This window comes from Sebastes umbrosus, chromosome 15 (genome assembly GCF_015220745.1).
Source record: "Sebastes umbrosus isolate fSebUmb1 chromosome 15, fSebUmb1.pri, whole genome shotgun sequence".
Lineage (NCBI taxonomy): Eukaryota > Metazoa > Chordata > Actinopteri > Perciformes > Sebastidae > Sebastes > Sebastes umbrosus.
This window is the reverse complement of record NC_051283.1, coordinates 8679670-8701541: the sequence shown is the minus strand read 5'-3', so window position 1 is coordinate 8701541 and position 21872 is coordinate 8679670. Positions and strand designations below refer to the sequence as shown.

The window sequence follows — 21872 nt, the reverse complement described above, 5'->3', positions numbered from 1 at the left end:
ACACAAACAGAGTTCTCCTTGCCAAGATGGATCATTATCAGCATTATGGGAGTGATGTGGAGTATTTTTAAAGAGGTTGGAGAAAGGAGTCATTGTACCTGATTGTGTGTTTGCACCATAATAGCGCTGGCAGTCTTGAGAGTATGAGAGAATAACAGACGCACACCCTAGTGAAGGCAAAGATTGCTGTAATGCATCAGTGGGCATTTGGATTTCCACTCACTTGATTTGACTTCACTTGACTTTGACTTTGACATGACTCTGAAATAAAACGCTCTCACCATCGTCATTCAAGTATGTGCAGGAAAAAAAACCTGAATATGAGTCACTGATTCCCCCAAATGCAGCAGTTTTCTTCTCCAGCTTTAAAGGCGCTATTGATAACATTCAACCGCTAGATGTTGCATTTTCCCTCCCCCGTTCCATCGCATTCACTTCACAACAAGTTGTTACCAGGCACTTAGTGTCAATCTCAGCCGTTAATCTGTTTTTCCACACTAACTGACGACCCGGAGATACCACGTGATACCAACGTTGTTTTACTATTGGCTCACAAGTCTTGTTAGAAGTGGGAACAAAGCGTCAGCTATCTTCCACAGAGATAAACTAAAAATTAATTTTGGAACCACCAACATTTTTTAAGTAATTAATTCACAATCATAATCATTTTTTTGGGTAAACGCAAATTTGTTTTAACGCCGCTAATTTCTGTAACGCATTAACGCAATTGATTTTTTCGGATGTTGTAGTGGGCTCAGTTTTAAAACTAGAGTGAAGATACTTCATCATCATCATATGAAACTAGAAAACATTTTGTTTTCCAGTTATGATTTGAGCATATTTTTATGCTAAATGCAGTACCTGTGAGGGTTTCTGGACAATATTTGTCATTGTTTTGTGTTGTTAGTTGATTTCCAGTAGTAAATCTATACATACGTTTTCATAAAGCAGCATATTTGCCCACTCCCATGTTGATAAGAGTATTAAATACTTGACAAATCTCCCTTTACGGTCCATTTTGAACAGATAAAAAATGTGCGATTAATTTTCTGTTTATCACATGGACAATCATGAGATTAATCGCAATTAAATATTTTAATCGATTGACAGCCCTAATAAAAATATTTTATCAATAAGACCTTTAAGAGTCAAACTGGGCTTTATTTACATCTCTGCTTACACACACTGACGCGCACGTCTCTGATACTGTGCATCGGCTTTCCCACTAATGTCTCTTACTACTCCATCATAATCTCAGTTTCCTCAAAGCTGCAGAGGATTGATTTGTTTGATTGACAGTTTTTGTCTCGGAAACATTTATTTCTTATAAACGATCCCATCTAACCCATCCCATTAGAAACTGTTGAAATGGTGCATAAAATAACATTTTAATTAGTTGCCATTAGTTGCATTTTATTCATTTAATTCACTCGCTTGAAAACATAATCCATAAAACAAATGGAAAGTCCTTGGCTTCAGCTAATGTTTGCCTTATTTCATGGTTTTACACAAAGAAGAAATAGAGATGTTATCAGAAAGTAAGAGTGTCCAATCTGTTGTTCTGAATAAACAACAGATTGGAACTTGAACTAAGCCCGTTTTCTTGCTATTTATCATGCCGTTTATCAGCCAAAATAGATTTACAAAGCTTTGTTCCACCTTCTTTAAAATACATAGGAAATCAAATAATATCACTTCCATTTTTCTTTTTTGAAGTCCTCTGATAGAAACCCAAACTGTGTCCAAAGATGAGACTAACTTCATGCTCCTGTAAAGACGATTATTAACCTAACGTATAGCTCCTCTTGTTTCAGGATCTTTCGGGCTCCATCGACGACCTGCCCACCGGTACGGAGGGGGCCCTGAGCCCGGGCGTCAGCACCTCAGGGGTATCCAGCAGTCAGGGCGAGCAGAGCAACCCCGCCCAGTCGCCCTTCTCTCCGCACACTTCGCCCCACCTGCCGGGCATACGCGGGCCCTCGCCATCACCTGTGGGTTCCCCCGCCAGCGTCACCCCCTCCCGCACCGGCCCTCTGTCCCCTGCTGCTGTGCCAGGTAAAGAACAAATACTAAGCTGGTATTTGAAATATCCACATTTTTATATATGATATTTTTACTCATGTCTTAAAGGACTTCACAGCAGTATCACAAGTACAATGTGCAATTGCATTGAAGTTTCAAAATCTCTTTCTTAATGCAATATAACTAACATGGAGGAAGGACAGTCTTATATACAGACTGGAATTTAAAAATGTTTTTATTGTCGTTCTTTTATATATTTTTTTATCTCTCTATGTTTGACGACTTCTTAAAATCCCTGTTTTTATTGCATTTTCTGTGTATATAATTTTCTTTTCTGTAAAATACCTTGTAACTCTGGTTTTGAAAGGTGCTATAGAAATAAAGTTTATTATTATTATTATTATTATTATTATTATTATATTCATGCAGAACCAAAAGATGACTTTTCAAACACAAACATGTATCATACTGAGATTATTTAATCTAATCAGATTAAATTAAATCTAACCACTAAGAAAAAAAAAATGAACACAACCAACCACAATTGAATATACCAAAAGTAAGCAACATGCAGTCTGAAATAACTGCATAATAATAACAATAATATTGTTTCACCTGTTAAAGGGTGCTAAACGTAAAAATAAATATTAAAACACATTGTTCATATAGAGAGTTGGCTGCCGTGTGGAGCATCCAGCGAACCAACAGCAGACAGATTTAGAGTTTTAATTCAACACTTGCTCACTCACAGATACAGCGGATCCCATTTGTAATTCATGAAGCGGCTTGCCAGATGGGAACATTTTCTCCTAACATGATGCTAGTAAACCATCCAGACGGCAGAGAAACAGAAGTTACGATGCTACCAACTACTCATTGTGGAGAGCAATTTAACAGGCGGCCAACATGTCAACTGTCATCTTCCTTTTTGTTTTTGTTTTAGTGTATTTGATTGGCTTATGGTCCTTTTGATGGACAATATTTCAAAGTTTAAGGCAAAGACTGAAGATAACAAAGAAGTTATTTTTTGGAGTTTTCTGAGCTCTCGTCTTGTTGCCGTCCTGCAGGTAATCAGATGCCTCCCCGGCCGCCCAGCGTCCAGTCAGATACCATCATGCACTCTTCCATGAACCAGTCAGCCATGGGCCAGGACAGGGGTGAGTGTTGAGACACGGTCCGAGAGGTTTTTGAACAAGCCCGTTTTAAAAAAAAAATGTACCTAAGCCCTCCTCTGCTCAGGGAATCAACAGTGCAAGAATGTGTGCCACGTCCTCGGCAGCTTGTCGGTGTGATTGTTTGTTTGCATTCGTATGCGTTCTGTCCTCCTGTAAACACTCCCCCAGGCTGCATCTTTAAATGAGAATGTGCTTGTCGTCTACTTGCCAGGTCAGATGAGGGGAAGAACAGACAGACACACTCAGTACTGTACCTCTGTGTGTCTGTGAGGAAGCGAAGAGCTAGTTCTTCACACGGGGACATGATGTGTTATGTAACCGTGTGTTTGAGCCAGGGTTACTACAGTAAACTAAAAGGAAAATAAGCAGTGAAAAATATTTTGTCATAAACTGAAACTAAATAAAAAATGTTATCCTTTAAAGAAAAACTGAAACGATATTGCCTGGTTAAAAAAATAATAATAAAAAGCGTAAAGAAAATGAGCGTAAATTGATTTTAGGTTTAGTTTTTTTTTAGCTATAATATATTACAACTGATAAAAATGAATTTCTGTCAACTCTCCTGAGAGAAATTAAACAGACTTGACATTCCAGGGGATGCCGCAATTGCTTCTCTAAAGTAGCACGACAATAAAGCATTAAACATTGTGGCCATTACTACTAGTGGTGCAGCGGTTCAATAAGCCCACGGTTTGGTTTGTATTGCGTTTTTTGGGTCACGGTTTCAGTTCAGTTTGTTTTGCACATTGGGGAGAAGAAAAAAAAAACACATTTCCAATGGGTTTGAACTCCAAAATAGAAAGATTGATTGATGGTAATGAATTATAATTCTATATTATATGACGCCATAGCATCAACAAGCCCACGGTTCGGATTGAACGTCATTGAACGGTTCGTTTTTTTATGGTTAGGGTTTGCATCCCTAATTCCTACACAGTTCTCCAGCCATATATCTGGTACTGTATATGTAAAGACATATTTCTGAGACCTAACGATGTCCCAATCCTCTCCAGTGTACATGCGTAACCCTCAGATTCCTTACGGGTCCCCTGGACAACCTGGCTCCGCCTTATCTCCACGCCAGTCTTCGGGAGGCCAGATGCATACTGGGATGGGACCATATCCCCAGAACAACTCGATGGGGAACTACGGGCCTCAGGGGGCCCAGTACGGTCCACAAGGTGAGGCCTCGAGGCAGAAGAGAAGAATTGTGTTCATTTAAAAGGCCCTCTTCACTGACGTTTTTCAAACCCTGAAAAATATTATGAATGAGTTTACAGTTGTCGTCCTGCGACCATCACGGTTTCGTAGATAGCCCAGATTTTTTAAAAAAAGACTTTGAAGTTTCCTCTCGCTTCATATATTTATGAAATTATATCACTTTCACTTTGAAGTCTGGGATGGTTTCTGTGGGCTTTGAAGAAGTTCTGCTATGAGTCATAGCGGCGAACAGCGAGGGCCAGATAAAGCCCGCTTCATCAGGCTGCTTGTCAGAGCACGCAGCACAGAGGTAAATTTAGAGCTGGACCGCTGAAACTCTTTATCTCGTCAGGGGGAGATGAGTAGAAGTCCTCACAGCTCATAAACACAGCAGGACGGCATGGAGAGATACCTTGCTAAAATCTACTTTCCTGTGACCCTTCCAGGTTACCCCCGGCAGCCTGGCTACACAGGGATGCCCAATGCCAACTACCCCACAGGTCCCGGCATGAGCGGCTCCATGAACCCCATGCCCGGTCAGGGCAGCGGGGCTCCGTATGGAAACATCCCGCCCGGCAGGATAGGCCCGGGGCAGATGGGTGCACGGCCCTTTGGTCCTGCGATGGTCGCCGCGAACATGGCCGGCATGCCTCCTCAGGTGGCGTCCGGGATGTGTCCCCCTCCAGTCATGACCAGGAAGGACGGCGTCCCCGCCATGCACCATGGACCCACAAACTCCGTACACAACAGGTGGGTGCTCACAGCTAGTGTCTCAGTGAGACAGGGGTGAAGTTAAAGGGTAACCTCAGTATTTTTCAACCTGAAACTTATTTTCCCATGTTTTTGTGTCTAATTGACTAGTAGGGACAACAATTTCTGAAACTGGTCCAGTATCGAGGGAGAGCACTGTAGACGACAGCTGCTCACGGGCTGCAATGTAATCCTATTGGGGCAAGCTGGCACCGTCATTTACGTCCACTAAAAGTGCTTATTTTTGCCATGAGAGGCTCTGATTGTTCTTATAAGAGTCTGACAACGTTATGGAAAGAGTGTCGCTCAAGGAAAAGTCTCATTCTGACATCTGGCGAGGTGACGTGTTGCCGGAAGACAACGGAGGATTGGTGGAATACATCCACGGTGGAAACGAGAGTGTTTGTTGTGTTGGAGTACAGAAAGCGTAGCTTAGTGTTATCTAAACGATTTTCAATGTCATGGCTGAATATTTAGATGATTTCAACAATGTGGACGAGGTCTTTGAATTCCATAGCCTCCCGTATTTATTTGAGCCAGAGTATACGGATATTCAGATTTCACAACGAGACTTCTCCTTGAGCGGGACTTGGACACAATAAAAAAACAGAATGGACCAAGCGTAAAGTAAAGAAAGAATTGTATATTTCTCTGTAGGGTCCTTTCATAATGTTTTCACACACTTATAATAACAATCTGAGCCTGTCAGTGAAAAAAACAAGCACTTTTAGTGAACGTTACGTTACATTGACGCTGCTTACTTGCCCTCGCAGCTCATTTCGCTGCTGCTGGTTAAAGCGGTATCCCTCAGTACTGGACACATTTCAAAAATAGTTGTCCCTTTTAGTCAGTTAGACACAAAAATATGGCGAAATAGGATCCAGGTTGAGGTTGCTTTGGAGGGAGGCCTGAAGGGACGGACTATCAGTGTTGCCGACTTGGCGACTTTCTCGCTCGATTTAGCGACTTTTGGAGCTAGTGCTGCTAGCTACTTTCATTGGAAAAGAGTTGGCACACTGGGCCGGGTTTTTAGGTGGGATCATTTTTAGAATCTAGCGTACTCTTGCTAGTTCCTCAACATTCCCAACTAGGGGTGGGAATCACCAGAGGCCCCACGATACGATTTTAAACATTTTGCGATATGCGGAATATTGCAATAAGTTATATTGCGATTTATTACCTTTTTTCAACTGCAAATTATGCAGTTTGTCAACATCTGTTTTATCTAATAAAATACAGTTGTCACTCTGTTCATGTCAGAGTGTTCCTTCACATATCTTGAGGTCAGAGGTCAAGGGACCCCTTTGAAAATGGCCATGCCAGTTTATCCTGCGCCAAAATTTAGCGTAACTTTGGAGCGTTATTTAGCGTTCTTCCCGACAAGCCAACATGATGATTCCTTGGCCGTCTGATTGTTAAGAGGTTAATAGTTTATGTTACTTGACGTCCGTGTATCGATACAATATTGCCGCACAAAATATAGATCCCCTCCTTCCCCCCTATTCCCAACCCTACTTTAACTGTCAAGGGTCATTATGACGCATTGGCTCTCGTGCCTGAAGATTTTCTTTTTTTCCATCTTGTAGCTGAATGCGTGTGTCCTTTCCTTGTATATGCCGGTTGTGTGACCATGAAAAATGATTGGTTCTTCCCACGTGCAAGCCGGTCTGTTGTGTGTTTTGGTGCCGCAGAGTAGATGGCAGTAGACCAGATACTTATCTATGAGAGAAAGAAGGGAGAAAGAGGAGAAAGTGAGAAAGCAGGAGATGGTCTCCGAGAGAGATCAGTGAATCACATCTTTCCCCAGCAAGGATGCCAGCTCAGCCTACAGAGACGCACTCGTGGGTTTGGCAGTTACCAGAGTCATATGACGTAAATTGATGTTTCCTAGAGAATAAGCTAAACGCAGCAAACAAGATGAGGAGATTTGTTACAGAATCAAACAGAAATGGCATGAAAGGATGATTATTGTGATATTTCTTTGGGTCAGCATTCTCTTCTAAACGAGCGTTCTCTTCTCTCTAGGCCACCTGGCTACCCTAACATGTCCCAGGGCATGATGGGAACTGGCTCTCCATACGGCCCTGGCATGAACAGCATGCACGGTATGATGAACCAGGGAGGGCCGGGGCCGGGGCCGTACCCAATGGCAGCCAACATTGCCAACAACACTCCTGGTGAGTAAAAGCTGCAATGAATCATCAAGTGGTATTGGTACCAAAGAACATCTATTGATAAGAAGTGAAAGTCAATTGGTTGTTCCATTGCAACATCAGCGCTCAAGCTACGCTTCCGCCATTTTGGACTGAAAGCGACTATCAGATGCCAGTAAAACGTCCACCTACAAAGTGCTGTGCAAAAGTAAAACAAAATTATTATTATTCTATTGTCATAATTTGAATGTCTCTACCGAAATGACCTGTGTTGAACAATAAATCTATTATAAATATGCATACTATTATAACTATTTAGTTACTTATTTATTTATTTAATAAACTTCTTTCCCGGCTGCTTCCCAGAGGAGCATAAAGTGAGCGATGGACATATTTTGAGAGCAATCTCAAACTTTTTCATGTCAAAGACCTCCAAAATAGATGTACAATAGACCCCAGACCATGGATGTATTAGTAAATAGCCTACAATCAGTGTAAATTCTTTGCTACTAGCGCTACTAGCTACTGGCTGATAGCCGGTTGTTTGGGAACAGACGCGTTAATACATCCACCACGGTACAGGCTTACAATATACAGCCCATGGGTGTATTATAAGATAATAAAAGTGATGAATTACAGCCAATATATCCATTATTACAGCCGCATACAGCTAGCAGGAAGCCGGCAGAACCTGATGTCTCATATAAGCGTGCTGGGCGTTGCAGTCCCGTGGGTCTGATGCACGTTTATTATGCCGAGGAAAATAACTCTGGATTCAGTGATTAGTTAATTTTACAACTTTTAGGACATAACGATTTAAATGAGGGCTATTTAAGTGTTCGTACTGGGAAGTTGATTTACCTAAAAAAAAATGATCCTCTGATTTATAGACGTCTCTTTATAAATCCACAGCTGCAGACTCACTGGCGTTTTCAGTCCAAGATGGCAGCAGCACTACGTTAGTGCTACCGCAGCGCCGTCTAGCTGCTGTTGTCAAAAATGCCCCAGAGTTTCATCTCTTTGCTTCTATACTCTTTGTTGGTACTACTGTGTCCGTAGAAGGCTGGTACAGATTGGTAATCTTTCATTTTCCCCCTCCTCTTGTTACCCCTGAACACAGGAATGGCTCCCACCACGGAGTTTGGCATGGAAAAAATGAACCCCACCCAGAAGATAAACAACAAAGTGGAGGGGACTCCCAAGCCTGAATCCAAAAAGGTAGAAGCTCTAAATCCCCACGAAAGAAAATCTTGTTGCTCATAAGAGCTTTTTTTCCCCCCCCGATCTCACAATTTCCTCCCATCATGTGTCCTGTAGAAGTCGAGCTCTTCCACCATCACTAACGAGAAGATCACTCGTCTGTACGAGCTGGGCCCGGAGCCAGAGAGGAAGATGTGGGTGGATCGATTCCTGGCCTTCGCTGAGGAGAAGGCCATGGGCATGAACAACCTGCCCGCAGTGGGACGCAAGCCTCTCGATCTCTTCAGGCTCTACGTGTCCGTCAAAGAGATCGGTGGCCTTACCCAGGTAATCACAGATTACAGCAGACAGCGTTGTGGTTCCTATGAGGCTGTGTGTGTGTGTGCAGCTTTCTGAGCCTACTCCTTCCTCTGTCGCCCACCAGGTGAACAAGAACAAGAAGTGGAGGGAGCTGGCCACCAACCTGAACGTGGGCACGTCGAGCAGCGCGGCCAGTTCGCTCAAGAAACAGTACATCCAGTGTTTGTACGCCTTCGAGTGCAAGATCGAGCGCGGCGAGGACCCGCCCCCGGACTTCTTCAACACGGACACCAAAAAGAACCAGCCGAAGATCCAGCCTCCCAGCCCAGGTGAGCGTCCTTCTACACCACTGTCACTGTTTGTCCCCCCCGCCCTCTTGAGTTAAATCACACGAATGAATGAATGAATATTTCAATCACTCTAGTCTAGCCAAACAAATCATTTTAGTCAAACTTATTTCACATAAGATTTGATGAAAAACACAGGTTGAATGATTAAGACTGCAGCTCCGCAGTTAGTTCGAGTCTTCCCGACTGCGCTCATCATTGATGCGCGGGTCAGTCGCACCCACACCGTCCGTTATGAGACCCAACCCGCCTGCCCAACATGCAAAAATATACGTTAATCCACCCCCCGGACCCGACCCGACCCGCAAACCGCCAACTTTTTGTATTATAGTAGCACAATTGTCAGGACTGAAGTCTTGAGACAGGAAGGACAGAGCGAGCGAAATGAGCGTCACCGCCACAGCGCGACATGTGTGTGTGTGTTCAAAAATAAAGAGATTTTATTTTTTAAACTGAATTTTAGTCTTTTTTCGTCAATGATATTGCATGTTTGATATCGTCACTGTCGGTGCGTCTCGTCTCGTCTTAGTCTTGGGAAATAAACGTCTTTGACGAACATATTTCGTCATAGTTTTCGTTAACGAAATGAACACTGGAATGAAAGCTTATTTTAATATTTCTCTCGCTCTCTCTCTCCCTGTGGTTTCCACACTATTCATCACATCCTTTATTGCTCTATTTGCCTCCCATCATCTGCCCTATAAACTATTGTATTTTATCGTATTCTATTAATTGTTAAAAGCCGATCTTAGACCGTCGTTTGTCATCTTCTGTACGGGGCTGCCATCCCCCATAAATCACTGCTATTTTGGCGTGTATTGGAGGAGTTGTAAATGCCGGCGGTGTAGCTGCAAGTCACAGAAGTGCGCCGCAGCCTCTGGACAGTTTGAACACATCTCTTTGGGGAATACTCGTTGGCATTTGCACAGGACATGACGACAGCCTTTCGTTGTTTTTTTTGTGCGAGAGCAGCGATTCCACCAGCATGCCAAATCTGTCAATGAACTCTGAGTGCTGGGTAAAAGTCAGTGTGTGAACTGGCAGTCAGTCAGAGGTTAAGGGGGGCGGTGGGGGGGGGGGAGGTCACGGGACGACGTGTCGCCTGGAAGCTGTTTGTTTTGGAGGGACTCCGGTTTTAGCTGCCAGGAGCAGCCACACCAGGAGCGACCACGTGCTGCTTCAGTCTGGCCGAGACCCACGCTGTCAGACACGGGGCACTGAGTCAGCGCCGGGGTGTTGTTACAGGAGACATCAGGGTGCTTGTCAGCTGGCATCAGCCCTCTAGTTAGTATGAAGGAAGAGCTGTGGAGGGAGGGAGGGAGTGGGGGGGGGAGGCGGCGGAGTGGGGCGGGAGGTGATTTGGCGATAGTGATGCCCCGTCAGTGGCGTGTCCTCGCTGCCTGGTGCCTGGCCCAGGGCTACAGAGGCAAGGCAACACTCCCTGGAGATTAGTGCTGAGCCAGAAATGATGAATGGGGGGAAGAGGCTTGAATGTGTGTGTATGTGTGTGCGTAAAAGTCATGCAATTCTCTCTCTCTCTCCCTCTGTTTCTACCACGCTATTTTTTTTCCATCCTCACGAGATCCTCCCCCTCCCCTCCTCCCCTTTCCTCCCTTCATCTTTAGCAGAGGGAAATCCCTGCCCAGAGGGAGGAGGAGAAGGAGGAGGAGGAGGGGGTGGGGGAGCCGGTTAATGTGTGTGTGTATGTGTGAGAGCGAGCGAGGCGATGTGAGAAAATGTGAATAAATGTGACCTGCCAGTGACCCCGCCGTTATGTGTGTGTGTGTGTGTGTGTGTGTGTGTGTGTGTGTGCGCCAGTTTAATGAATGGGAACCTGTGAGTCATCAGACTGGCGTGCTAATAGTGAGAAGTCCTGAGCTGAAGTTTAAGGATGAGCGCTACTATGTCACACGCGCACAACACAAACAAACACTCTGGTGCACACGTGCACGACTTCCTGTCTGTGCAGGTCAGGCAGTAATCTGTCAGGGTTTAGATCGTTGCTTCCTGGTGACTCCGAGAAGAGCCCGGCGGTGGTTGAGGAGGAGGAGGAGGAGGAGGAGGAGGGTGATGGAAGTGGAGGGGTGGAGGTGGAGGGGGAGGGGGGGGGGTTGGCATGCTGTGATGAGCTGGAAGATTCAACATTTTCGCTGGCTGTGCACTGAAAAGCCAGTCAGCTTGACACAAACTGTGTTCCTCTGTGCAGCGCTCAGGAATTTCTTAATGGGATTTAGGATTGCCAAAAGCAGCATGTGTTCCTGAAAGCCCCCAGCATTGCTCAGCCTATCCACAAGACCATCCCGCCTCACTATCAACTCTCGCCTTTATTCCTGGAGTGATAGGAGGAGGAGGAGGGGGGCGATGATGTTCTTTAAATTCTCTGAATTTTTCAAACTTGTCCTGTACAAATCCCTCAGTGTGTGTGTATGTCCTTGTTTTGCAGCTGGATCTGGATCCCTGCAAGGACCCCAGACCCCTCAGTCCACCAGTAGTTCGATGGCAGAGGGGGGAGACCTGAAGCCCCCCACCCCAGCCTCCACCCCGCACACGCAAATGCCTCCAATGCCTGGCGTCAGGTACGAAGCAACAATATCATGTTTCTATGATGTTAACAGTATCAGGAGTCATCACAGTAAAAATCAGATTGGTGGCGGAGCTGGATCGTTTGCAGCAGGAAAATAGAAAACAACAATCAGGAAAAAGTTATGTAATGGTAGGTGATGTTAAGATGTACACAAGTGTTAAAGGGATAGTTTTGGCGTTTTGAAGTGGGGGGTTGTATGAGGTACTTATCCATAGTCAGTGCTACAGCAGTGATTCTCAAAGTGGGCTCCGCGAAATTATTTGCCATGAATTAGGGCTGTCAATCGATTAAAATATTTAATCGTGATAAATCGCCTGATTGTCCATAGTTCGCAAATTAATCACACATTTGTTATCTGTTCAAAATGTACCTAAAAGTGAGATTTGCCAAATATTGAATACTCTTATCAACATGGGAGAGGACAAATATGCTGCTTTATAAAAATATATGTTTATATTTATTAACGGAAATAAATTAACAACACAAAACAATGACGAATATTGTCCAGAAACCCTCACAGGTACTGCATTTAGCATAAGAAATATGCTGAAATCATAACATGTCAAACTGCAGCCCAACAGGCAACAACAGCTGTCAGTGTGTCAGTGTGCTGACTTGACTATGACTTGCCCCAAAAAACAGCATGTGATTATCATAAAGTGGGCATGTCTGTAAAGAGGAGACTCGTGGGTACCCATAGAACCCATTTTCATTCACATATCTTGAGGTCAGAGGTCAAGGGACCCTTTTTCCTTGCCAAGATATAGCGTAAGTTTGGAGCGTTACTTATCCTCCTTCACGAAAGCTAGTATGACATAGTTGGTACCAATAGATCCGTTAACTTTTCTTATTTCTTATGATGCCTGTATCTTCACTCTAGCTTTAAAACTGAGCCCGCTACAACCTCCAGAAGATTGATTGCATTAAAAAAATTAGTGGCGTTAAAATGAATTTGCATTAACGCATTATGATCACGTTGCCACTTTGACAGCCCTACTACAAATTATATAATTGTGCTGTATCATTAAGAAGTACATATCTCTATATGGGGACCAGTTGCACCAATAAAAAAAAGCATATTGTGTCCATTACTGCCAACCACGTTAGCTTTTCCTAACTTTTCCTTAGCTTTCCTGTATCTGCTTAGCTTAGCTTATTAGCCAGCTAGCTGGTGAGCATGGAGAAATATTTTCAGTCAGTCCATATCTTCAAGTGACGCTAAGACCAAACTAGCTAAACTGAGAAAATATGACAACAGTTATATCAGGCGTCAGCGAAGCCATGAAACCGGCCAAGCTAAAGCGACATCTAATTATAAAGCACCCAGATTATCAGGGCAAAACCAAGTGGTATTCACATGATTCAAATAGAAATGTTTCTTTCTGAAGTATTTAGGTTGAAAAGTTTAAGAACAGAAATAGTTCCAATGACGTCTAAGAGTACAAATGGTAGTAAGCATTAGACTTAATCTGTGTTACGATTATGAGGGTGTCCTTCCCTGTAAAGGGATCCCTTACTCCATAAAGTTTGACAACCTGTGATCTACAGTAGATTAGAGAAGCAGACAGGAGTTACCGCTTTAGCCACCTAAAAGAAAGTCTCACCTCATCAAATCAATATCAGTTTAAGTGTACGCTATATTTAGAATTGTTTCACCACTTTACTTTGCCGTCAGACAACTATACAGTCTATTGTCTCGCCAAAGCAACCAGACTCTATTGTAGAAAACATTTTACCTCACAGGAGTTGCTGGTCTACCGCTGCCTCGATCGGTTAGTTTGTTTGTGTCATTTTGTGACTTTGGTTAGTTTGAATTTACTGACTGCAGTAAACACTTTATGCAATATAAAGTACAGTAATATGAATGTCCTTTTAAAAAAACATGCAGATAAAATACAGCAGATATTCCCCACGCTGTTTTGAATGTCTTGAAATCTCTGGATGGCTTTGAAAATACTGTCATGTCTGATATTAATAATGCAATACAGTTTCTACGGTTTGAGACTCCTGTTGTCTCTCATTTCTTAAACTTGTAATTAGGGCTGTCAAAGTTAACATGATAATAAATTTGAGCACATATTGTTATGCTAAATGCAGTACCTGTGAGGGTTTATGGACAATATTTGTCATATATATACATACATTTGCATAAAGCAAGCATATTTGCCCACTCCCATGTTGATAAGAGTATTAAATACTTGACAAATCTCCCTTTAAAGGTCCATTTTGAACAGATACAAAATGTGTGATTAGTTTGCGATTGATCATGATCAACTATGGACAATAATATAAAATCATATATTTCAGTAACAAGCCTCTTGTCCTCCTATAGGAGTAGCGTTAATCTGCAGGACCCCTTTGCCGACGGCGGAGACCCAGCGTTTTCCAGAAGGAACGCCCTGACTCCCAACTCGCAGGGCTACCAGCCTGGGATGGGCGGCCCGGAGATGATCGCTCGAATGGGTCCCTACGAGTCCAAACAGGACCCCTTCGGTGGCATGAGGAAAGGTGAGCGACAGCAAAAAAGAAAAAGCAAATCAGATGCTGTAGTAGTTCTGTTAGAGCTAAAACTAACAACTATCTGTGTTTTCTTTTTGAAGCTGGAGAGCAGTTCATGCAACCGGGCCCCAACAGCGGGATGGGAGAACAGTATAACCGAGGTCCACCAGGTCCTATGGGCAACATGCAGATGGGCCAGAGGCAACAGTACCCTTATGGATATGACAGGAGGTAAACAAACAGCTTTATTCTCCCAGTGGTCGGCATGGTTTTATACAAGGGGTTACAAAGAGCTTGACAAGATTGTCCTTTTGAATATGCAGTTAAGTCCAATTAACCAATGAGTGTTGTTTGTTGTGTTTACAGACCGGAGCCGGGCATGGGCCCTGACGGCAGCATGGGACCAGGAGCTCCTCAGCCCAACATGATGCCTTCAGGAGCCGACACGGGGATGTACTCGCCCAGCCGCCCTCCACCGCAGCAACGGTCAGTACCAACCAGAGCTCAGATTGATCCGTATCAAAGAAGAAATATGGTTGTTTCACGGCATTTTGCCAGTTTGATCACTTCAAAAGCCTGGAGGATTAGCAGTGTTGGGAGTTTCATACTAAAACTGTCATGGTGGGAACTTTTGTTATTGTTTTCAGGCATGAATCCTACACCAATCAGTACCCTGGCCAAGGAGCTCCCCCTGGTGGCCCATACCCAAATCAGCAGCCAGGAATGTATCCACAGCAGCAACCGGTGAGAACATTTTGTTCGTCTCTTGCAGTGCTCTTATTGCAACTTGGTTTCCTTATTAATTATTACTATATATGTGTTAAATGTACACTTACCTATCTGTGCTGGCATCCTATTGAACAGATACAAGCCATAAATCTTGTATTATTGTATAAGGATACTCAAATGCTGAATGTTGTCTTCTGACAGAACTACAAGCGTCCGGTAGACGGAGGGTACGGCCCTCCGGCCAAGCGCCATGAGGGAGAAATGTACAACGTCCCCTACAGTGGTCAGCAGCAGCCGGGACCCCAGTCCTCGGGGCCCCAGGGCCAACAGGACATGTATAACCAGTATAATGCATACCCCGGAGGGGACCGAAGACCACCAGGCCCACAGAACCAGTTCCCCTTCCCTTTCGGCCGGGACCGAGTACCGCCATCTGCAGGCCCCAACTCCCAGTCTCCAATGCCTCCCCAGATGATGGCGAGCGCCATGCCTTCGGGTCCCGATGGACCCCAGGGCCCAATGTGGCAGGGCCGCAACGAGATGGGCTACCCCAACTATCCCAACCGACAGGGACCTCCCGTACCGGGCCAGGGCCCCGGCTACCACGGCATGAACCGCTCCGAGGAGATGATGCCATCGGACCAGCGCATGAACCACGAGGGCCAGTGGCCCGGCCACGTCAACCAGCGGCAGCCGCCGTTCGGCCCCGGCGGTTCTGGACCTCCCATGACCAGACCCCTGCCATCCACCTACCAGACCTCCCAGAACCACATTCCTCAGGTGTCGAGCCCGACACCGATGGCCCGGCCCATGGAGAGCAGGACGTCGCCAAGCAAGTCCCCCTACATGCATCCGGGCATCAAGGTGCAGAAAGCTGGACCGCCGGTACCGGCCTCCCACATTGGCCAGGCCCCTGTGCAGCAACCCATGATCAGGCGAGATGTGGCCTTCCCTCCTGGCTCTGTGGAGGCCTCCCAACCCCATCTGAAGCCACGCAGGCGGCTCACCGTGAAAGAAATTGGTACACTACCTTTATTCCATGTCTCTCGCTCAGTATTTTCAAGACATGCAAATGCACTGAACAAAGTGGAATTAGCAACTGTGGTAAAAATGTTTGCAGCATAACATGCACTAGAAGACGTGAAGTGTTTTGACCAAACAGCTCTGGGGACTCACTGAGAGGAACTGCCCACTGGGGAGCTCCCCGAGAACAAGGGCTTTTTTCTGCTTGCATTCGCACCGCCATTAAGAGCGCTAGAGTGGCGTATGCCGACCGGCGCCGCATGCTCACATCGGCAAGCGGCTATATTGCTATTACCAGCTCTCTTGGCTTTTTTAGTAACATTAGAATAAATAAACAGCTCTGTTACATGCCACACAAGCAAAATAGCCGTCACGAAACGAAACCGTACCGTTTGCGATTTCAGTTAGAATCTGCTATCGTTCTTCGGCTCAGTGGTTGTGCTTTGTGCTGCTGCGGTTCTCATTCGTTCTTTGGCTCGTTTCTCTAGCTATGTGCTCATGAACGAGTTAACTTCCGGACTTCACTCCATTTATTTCGTTACGAGCTGTTGTCTGCGTCTTGTGTTGTCTGTTTTTTAAATGGGGGTTGCCAGTGCTGCATTGGCTCATGTGTTTGACCAATCACCGTTAAACTCACGTCACTCACGGTTCCTCTTGTGCTGGGAGAGTACCTACTCTGAAATAAGAGATGAAAAAGTCCCTAAAAAAACGGCGTTCTAAGAACTACAATCGTTCGTAATTCTTGCGGTGTGGATACAATAAAAAGGGGGGTTCTTGGAACTATGAAAAAGTTCCTCCCATCCGATGTCTTAAAATGTTACGGACCCAAAAAACTGCTTATTGAGAACAGTGTGGCAGATAAACCGAGCAGAAAAGAGCTGTGTTTGACCATTATCTTTAAATGAATGACCCCAGAACCTCTTCCTTTGTCATTGACAGCTGTAATAATCATAGTGATCATGATCAAGATGGCTCGTATTCATTCAGTTTTTGTCTTTTTTACAGGAACCCCTGAGGCTTGGAGAGTGATGATGTCACTAAAGTCAGGCTTACTAGCTGAAAGCACCTGGGCCTTGGACACCATTAACATTTTACTGTATGACGACAATAGCATTTCTACTTTTAACTTATGCCAGGTGAGTTCCTCAAACACACAGCTGTTCAATTTGCGTTAACAGAACAACGTGACTTCAGAGTCTACAGGATTGTTTTGGTGACTTTTCTTCTTTGGTTTCCCAGCTGCCTGGATTCCTGGAGCTGGTGGTGGAGTACTTCAGACGCTGCCTCATCGAGATCTTTGGCATCTTAAAGGAGTACGAAGTAGGAGACCCCGGCCAGCGCACCCTCATAGACCCCAACGCTGCTGAGGATATCGAGGATGAAATCCCCATGCCTGAGGGCGAGGGCATGGACGTGGACGAAGAGGACGAGGAGGATGAGGAGGTAGAGGAGACGAAGGCCAATCCCGACGCCCCTCCACTCGTCCAGGTGAAACAGGAGGAGGACGGCTCACACAAACACACGTCTTCAGAGGACGAGGAAGAGGAGAAGGAAAGGGAGTCTTCTATCAAGGAACCCTCTACCTCAGGGTCCTCCCAGGACCCCAACCTCCACTCGGAGAAGCCCAAGCAGGCTAGTAAGTTCGATAAACTCCCCATCAAGGTGGTGAGGAAGAAGAATCCTTTCCTGTTGAACCACTCGTCCAAGCTCGGTCAGCGGCAGAGCTTCGATAGCGGCCTGACACACTGGAGCATCGGCGGCGGCGACACTACCGAACACATCCAGACCCACTTTGAGAGCCGGATGGACCTTCTCAAGCAGCGGAAACGCAAGCCGACCGCCACCGAGAGCCGCAAGAAGGTCCAGGCGACCGAGACTGTGACGGAAAACTCGGAGAAATCCAAGTCCAACGGGGAGGAGAAGCCTCGGCAGCAGTCCTCTGAACCTCAGAAGTCTCCGCCGGAGAAGGCCCCTCCTCCTCTTCCCATCGGCGCACCAGTCACTGCCACCATCGACGACGTGCTATCCGCCCGCCCGGGGTCGGTCACGGAGGAAGTGGTCCGCGGCGGCGCGGAAGAGCAGAAAGAGAACGGCAAGTACCTGTTCAGCATAAACCCCGACCTCCAGAGCAGACGCAACATCAAGATCCTGGAGGACGAGCCTCACAGCAAGGACGAAACGCCGCTCAGCACTCTGTCGGACTGGCAGGACTCGCTAGCCCGGCGCTGCATCTGCGTCTCCAACATCGTGCGCAGCCTCTCCTTCGTTCCCGGGAACGACCTGGAGATGTCGAAACACCCGGGCCTCCTGCTGCTGTTGGGCCGCCTGGTGCTGCTCCACCACAGGCACCCCGAACGCAAGCAGGCCCCCGTCACCTACGAGAAGGAGGAGGAGGAGGACGAAGGCGTGAGCTGCGAGAGAGACGAGTGGTGGTGGGACTGCCTCGAGGTGTTACGGGAGAACTGCCTGGTCACTCTGGCGAACATCTCAGGCCAGCTGGACCTTTCTATCTATCCAGAGAGTATATGCCTGCCGCTGCTGGATGGCCTGCTCCACTGGGCCGTCTGCCCGTCAGCGGAGGCCCTGGACCCTTTCCCCACGCTGGGGCCCCACGGCTCACTTTCCCCCCAGAGACTGGTCCTCGAGACCCTCAGCAAGCTCAGCATCCAGGACAACAACGTCGACCTCATTCTGGCAACGCCGCCGTTCAGCCGCTTGGAGAAGCTGTACGGCTCGCTGGTGCGCTTGGTCGGCGAACGCAAGGTGGCCGTTTGCCGAGAAATGGCGGTCGTCCTGTTGGCCAACTTGGCCCAGGGCGACAGCCTAGCGGCGCGGTCCATCGCCGTGCAGAAAGGCAGCGTGGGTAACCTGCTGGGCTTCCTGGAGGACAGCCTAGCTGCCACGCAGTACCAGCAGAGCCAGAGCTCCCTGCTACAGATGCAGGGGGGACCTCAGTTTGAGCCCACCAGCGTGGACATGATGCGGCGGGCGGCCCGCGCCCTGCACGCCCTGGCGAAGGTGGAGGAAAACCACTCCGAGTTCACTTTGTACGAGTCGCGGCTACTGGACATCTCGGTGTCCCCACTTATGAACTCTCTGGTGTCCCAGGTGATCTGTGACGTACTCTTTCTGATCGGCCAGTCATGACAGCCGTGGGGAGGTTTCAGCTCCGCCTCTTTCCGTTCCCCGTCACCCTCCCCTCTTTTTTTTTTTTGTGTGCGTGTGTCTGTTGCGTGTGAGTGAAAAAGAGCAAAAACTGACTGTCCTTTTTTTTTTTTTATTTATGCAAAATCACCTCGGATTCCACTGTCTTTCTACCCCTGCTTCTCACTAAAGGAAGGAATATCATGAAGTAGCCGTGGATTTTAAAAACGTCTGAAATTGGAAAGATACTGACAGAAGAGCAGATTGGGACCCAGGCATAGGACAGAGTGCGCTGCCGCCCTGCGGAAAAAGGACTTGTTTTTTAATGAAAAGAAAAAAAATCTCCAGAAAAAAAAAAGAAGAAACTGTAACCAAAGTTGCTGTCTCGTTTACAGTGAGTTTGGGGGATACATGTGCTCGCTTTCTCCCCAGGGGGGGGTCGGCAGGGGGACGAGGGGCACGGACTAAACAATATTATGGTTCATGTTTGGAGGCTACATAGACTCACGGACTGTGGTGTGGTATAATTGCTGTAACTTTGGATGCTATATACTCAGCCCCACAGGAACCACATTATTGGCTGTGAACAGACATCTGTCATGGGAGGCCTGTGCAGTAGATTGTAGGACTTTTTTTCTGTACTGTACACCTTAAAAACTGTAAACATACTGTAATAATACTGTTTCACACTGAGATACGCTGGCTTGGCAGCAAACTGTAGTTTTTAAAAACAGTTTTAGTTAATGTCGAGAGAGAAAACGGCTTTCCCCCCAAAGTATGGTGAACCTACAACACCCCGACCTCTTCTCTTTGTCCCTTGATTGTATGACTTGACCCTTATATTAAAAAGTCACCTCTTTAGGACTGGTCCTCAACTCTAGATGCAGTCCAAGCTGCAGTGTATATATGATGTTGTACATTACACTTCTCTCTCTCTTTCTCAAACTTCTGTTGCTCTTCACCATTTTTAATCTTTGACGATTACAAGTCCCCCCCCCCCCTCCCCCGCCCCGCATCAAGTACGCCATGTGATTACTTGACGCCCCCCCCTACCCACCCTCCCTTTACCCTCTCCGTTACTTAGGCGCCTCACCCTGCTCGTATCGCGCTCCTGGGGGTGTTTAGCTGCTGTCCAACGCCACCCCCAACAAACACAACTTCAAGTTTCAGTTTGTCTCCGGTCTGGGTGTAGAGAATATAACAAAAATCATGTCTGCGGTTCCATTTGAGCTCCTTCATAAAATGACAAACTAGACCTTTGATGAAGAAAACCATTTTAATTTTGTTTATTTTGTTTATTTTTTTGTTTTTTTTTCCAGTGATGCGGATTCTGCATATTTGTATTTCAGATGATGTAGCTAAAAACTTGATGTAAATTCCTCTTTTTTTCCTTTTTTTGGCTTAATGAATATCATTTATTCAGTATGAAATCTTTATACTATATGTTCCACGTGTTAAGAATAAATGTACATTAAATCTTCGTAAGACGTTTGCTGTGGATTTATTTATGATTGGCCTCGTACGTGGTCGAGGCGGCAGTAAATAAAGTCCTGAATTTTTTTCATTTGGCTCGCACTTCATCTGCACCGAGACAATTTGATGCGTCTAAGAAATGACATGCGGTGTGTTCTGCTGATGCTTTTTGATATTTACACATGGATGCAACACACACACACACACACAGCTCTGTGAAGAACGCTGCTTATTGAATGCACAGCCATGTTTTCCATCCGTGCATTGATTGACATCTCACCCCGATGTTGCATTCCTGTCTTTGTGCCTGGATCACACATGTTGATATTTACATATATATTCACAGTAGAGTGGAGAATATGAACAGTCTGTTTGATACATACAGATAGCGTAGAGAGTTCTCATTTCATCGCAGTGAATATTGTCTCTGAATTGAATTTGTGGCAGAAGCTCCATTCACTTTTAAGAGCAATCAGTCGGAGAGGTTGCTACGCATGTCTGACGTGCTTCTAGTGAACCAATGTTAATTTGGGAGGCGCAAAACATCCCCAGGAGACGGCATAATAAAGTTTTGAAACATTTTTTTCCATTGTAGTCCTCAATGGCGAGGCAAAATAGCATCCGTAAAAACAAACCAGTCTAAATGTGGCACCGGCTACGTTTTCAAAGGCTGCCGCCGCCGCTCTCTTGATGTGGTTTCACTTAGTCAAACTTTATTTATCCAGGAAGTCTCACTGAGATCAAGACCTCTTTTGGCAAAAAGAGACAGAGTAATCCAAAGTAAAGACCTCACTTCCTTTTCACAACATTGACTTTGTTCAATTCATTAAAGCACATGGATCTCCTGAAAGAAACCTGAGTGCATTGATAAGAGTCTCAGAGCCTAGAGCACCTTTTCATACAGATATTACATGCATTTAGAGTAAACGGAATATTAACCAAAGAGAAGAACATTTAAACCTTTTTTTTTTTAATGCATTCACATATCCAATGCAATAAGACTTAACTGTGTGTTCCAATACCCATACTATCATACTATTTAGTATGCCAGGAAAAGATTTAGTATGTCCCAACACATAGTATGTCAAATAGAGGGGTGCAGGAATGAGTCCTAAAACCCGGAAATGAGTTCGCATTTCAGCACTTCCGGTTCTCTCGTCTGGAAGTAAACAGGTTTTTTTAATGGATTTTTAGTTAGATGCCTGAAATAAGGTCTGCGGTTTTGTTCTACGACATAAAATACGACATAAATTATGTCAGTAAATATCCCACT

The 21872-nt window shown here is 45.7% G+C and overlaps 1 protein-coding gene across 3 annotated transcripts in view; it reads left to right on the top strand.

Moving 5' to 3' along the window:
* arid1ab (AT rich interactive domain 1Ab (SWI-like)) overlaps nt 1-20690 on the top strand; it is a 68033-nt gene extending 47343 nt beyond the window's left edge. The window contains exons 6-21 of one of the 3 annotated variants that reach the window (XM_037794030.1): nt 1815-2055; nt 3090-3179; nt 4211-4378; nt 4844-5147; nt 7173-7324; nt 8421-8518; nt 8618-8827; nt 8925-9129; nt 11591-11723; nt 14064-14239; nt 14332-14461; nt 14597-14716; nt 14878-14974; nt 15161-15980; nt 16988-17118; nt 17222-20690. In XM_037794030.1, the coding sequence (XP_037649958.1) occupies nt 1815-2055; nt 3090-3179; nt 4211-4378; nt 4844-5147; nt 7173-7324; nt 8421-8518; nt 8618-8827; nt 8925-9129; nt 11591-11723; nt 14064-14239; nt 14332-14461; nt 14597-14716; nt 14878-14974; nt 15161-15980; nt 16988-17118; nt 17222-19129 (4983 nt within the window). In that variant the 3' untranslated portion in view covers nt 19130-20690. The remainder of the gene's footprint in view (nt 1-1814; nt 2056-3089; nt 3180-4210; nt 4379-4843; nt 5148-7172; nt 7325-8420; nt 8519-8617; nt 8828-8924; nt 9130-11590; nt 11724-14063; nt 14240-14331; nt 14462-14596; nt 14717-14877; nt 14975-15160; nt 15981-16987; nt 17119-17221) is intronic. The other 2 variants (XM_037794031.1, XM_037794032.1) reach the window with 2 other exon arrangements.
* Nucleotides 20691-21872: the final 1182 nt, after the last annotated feature.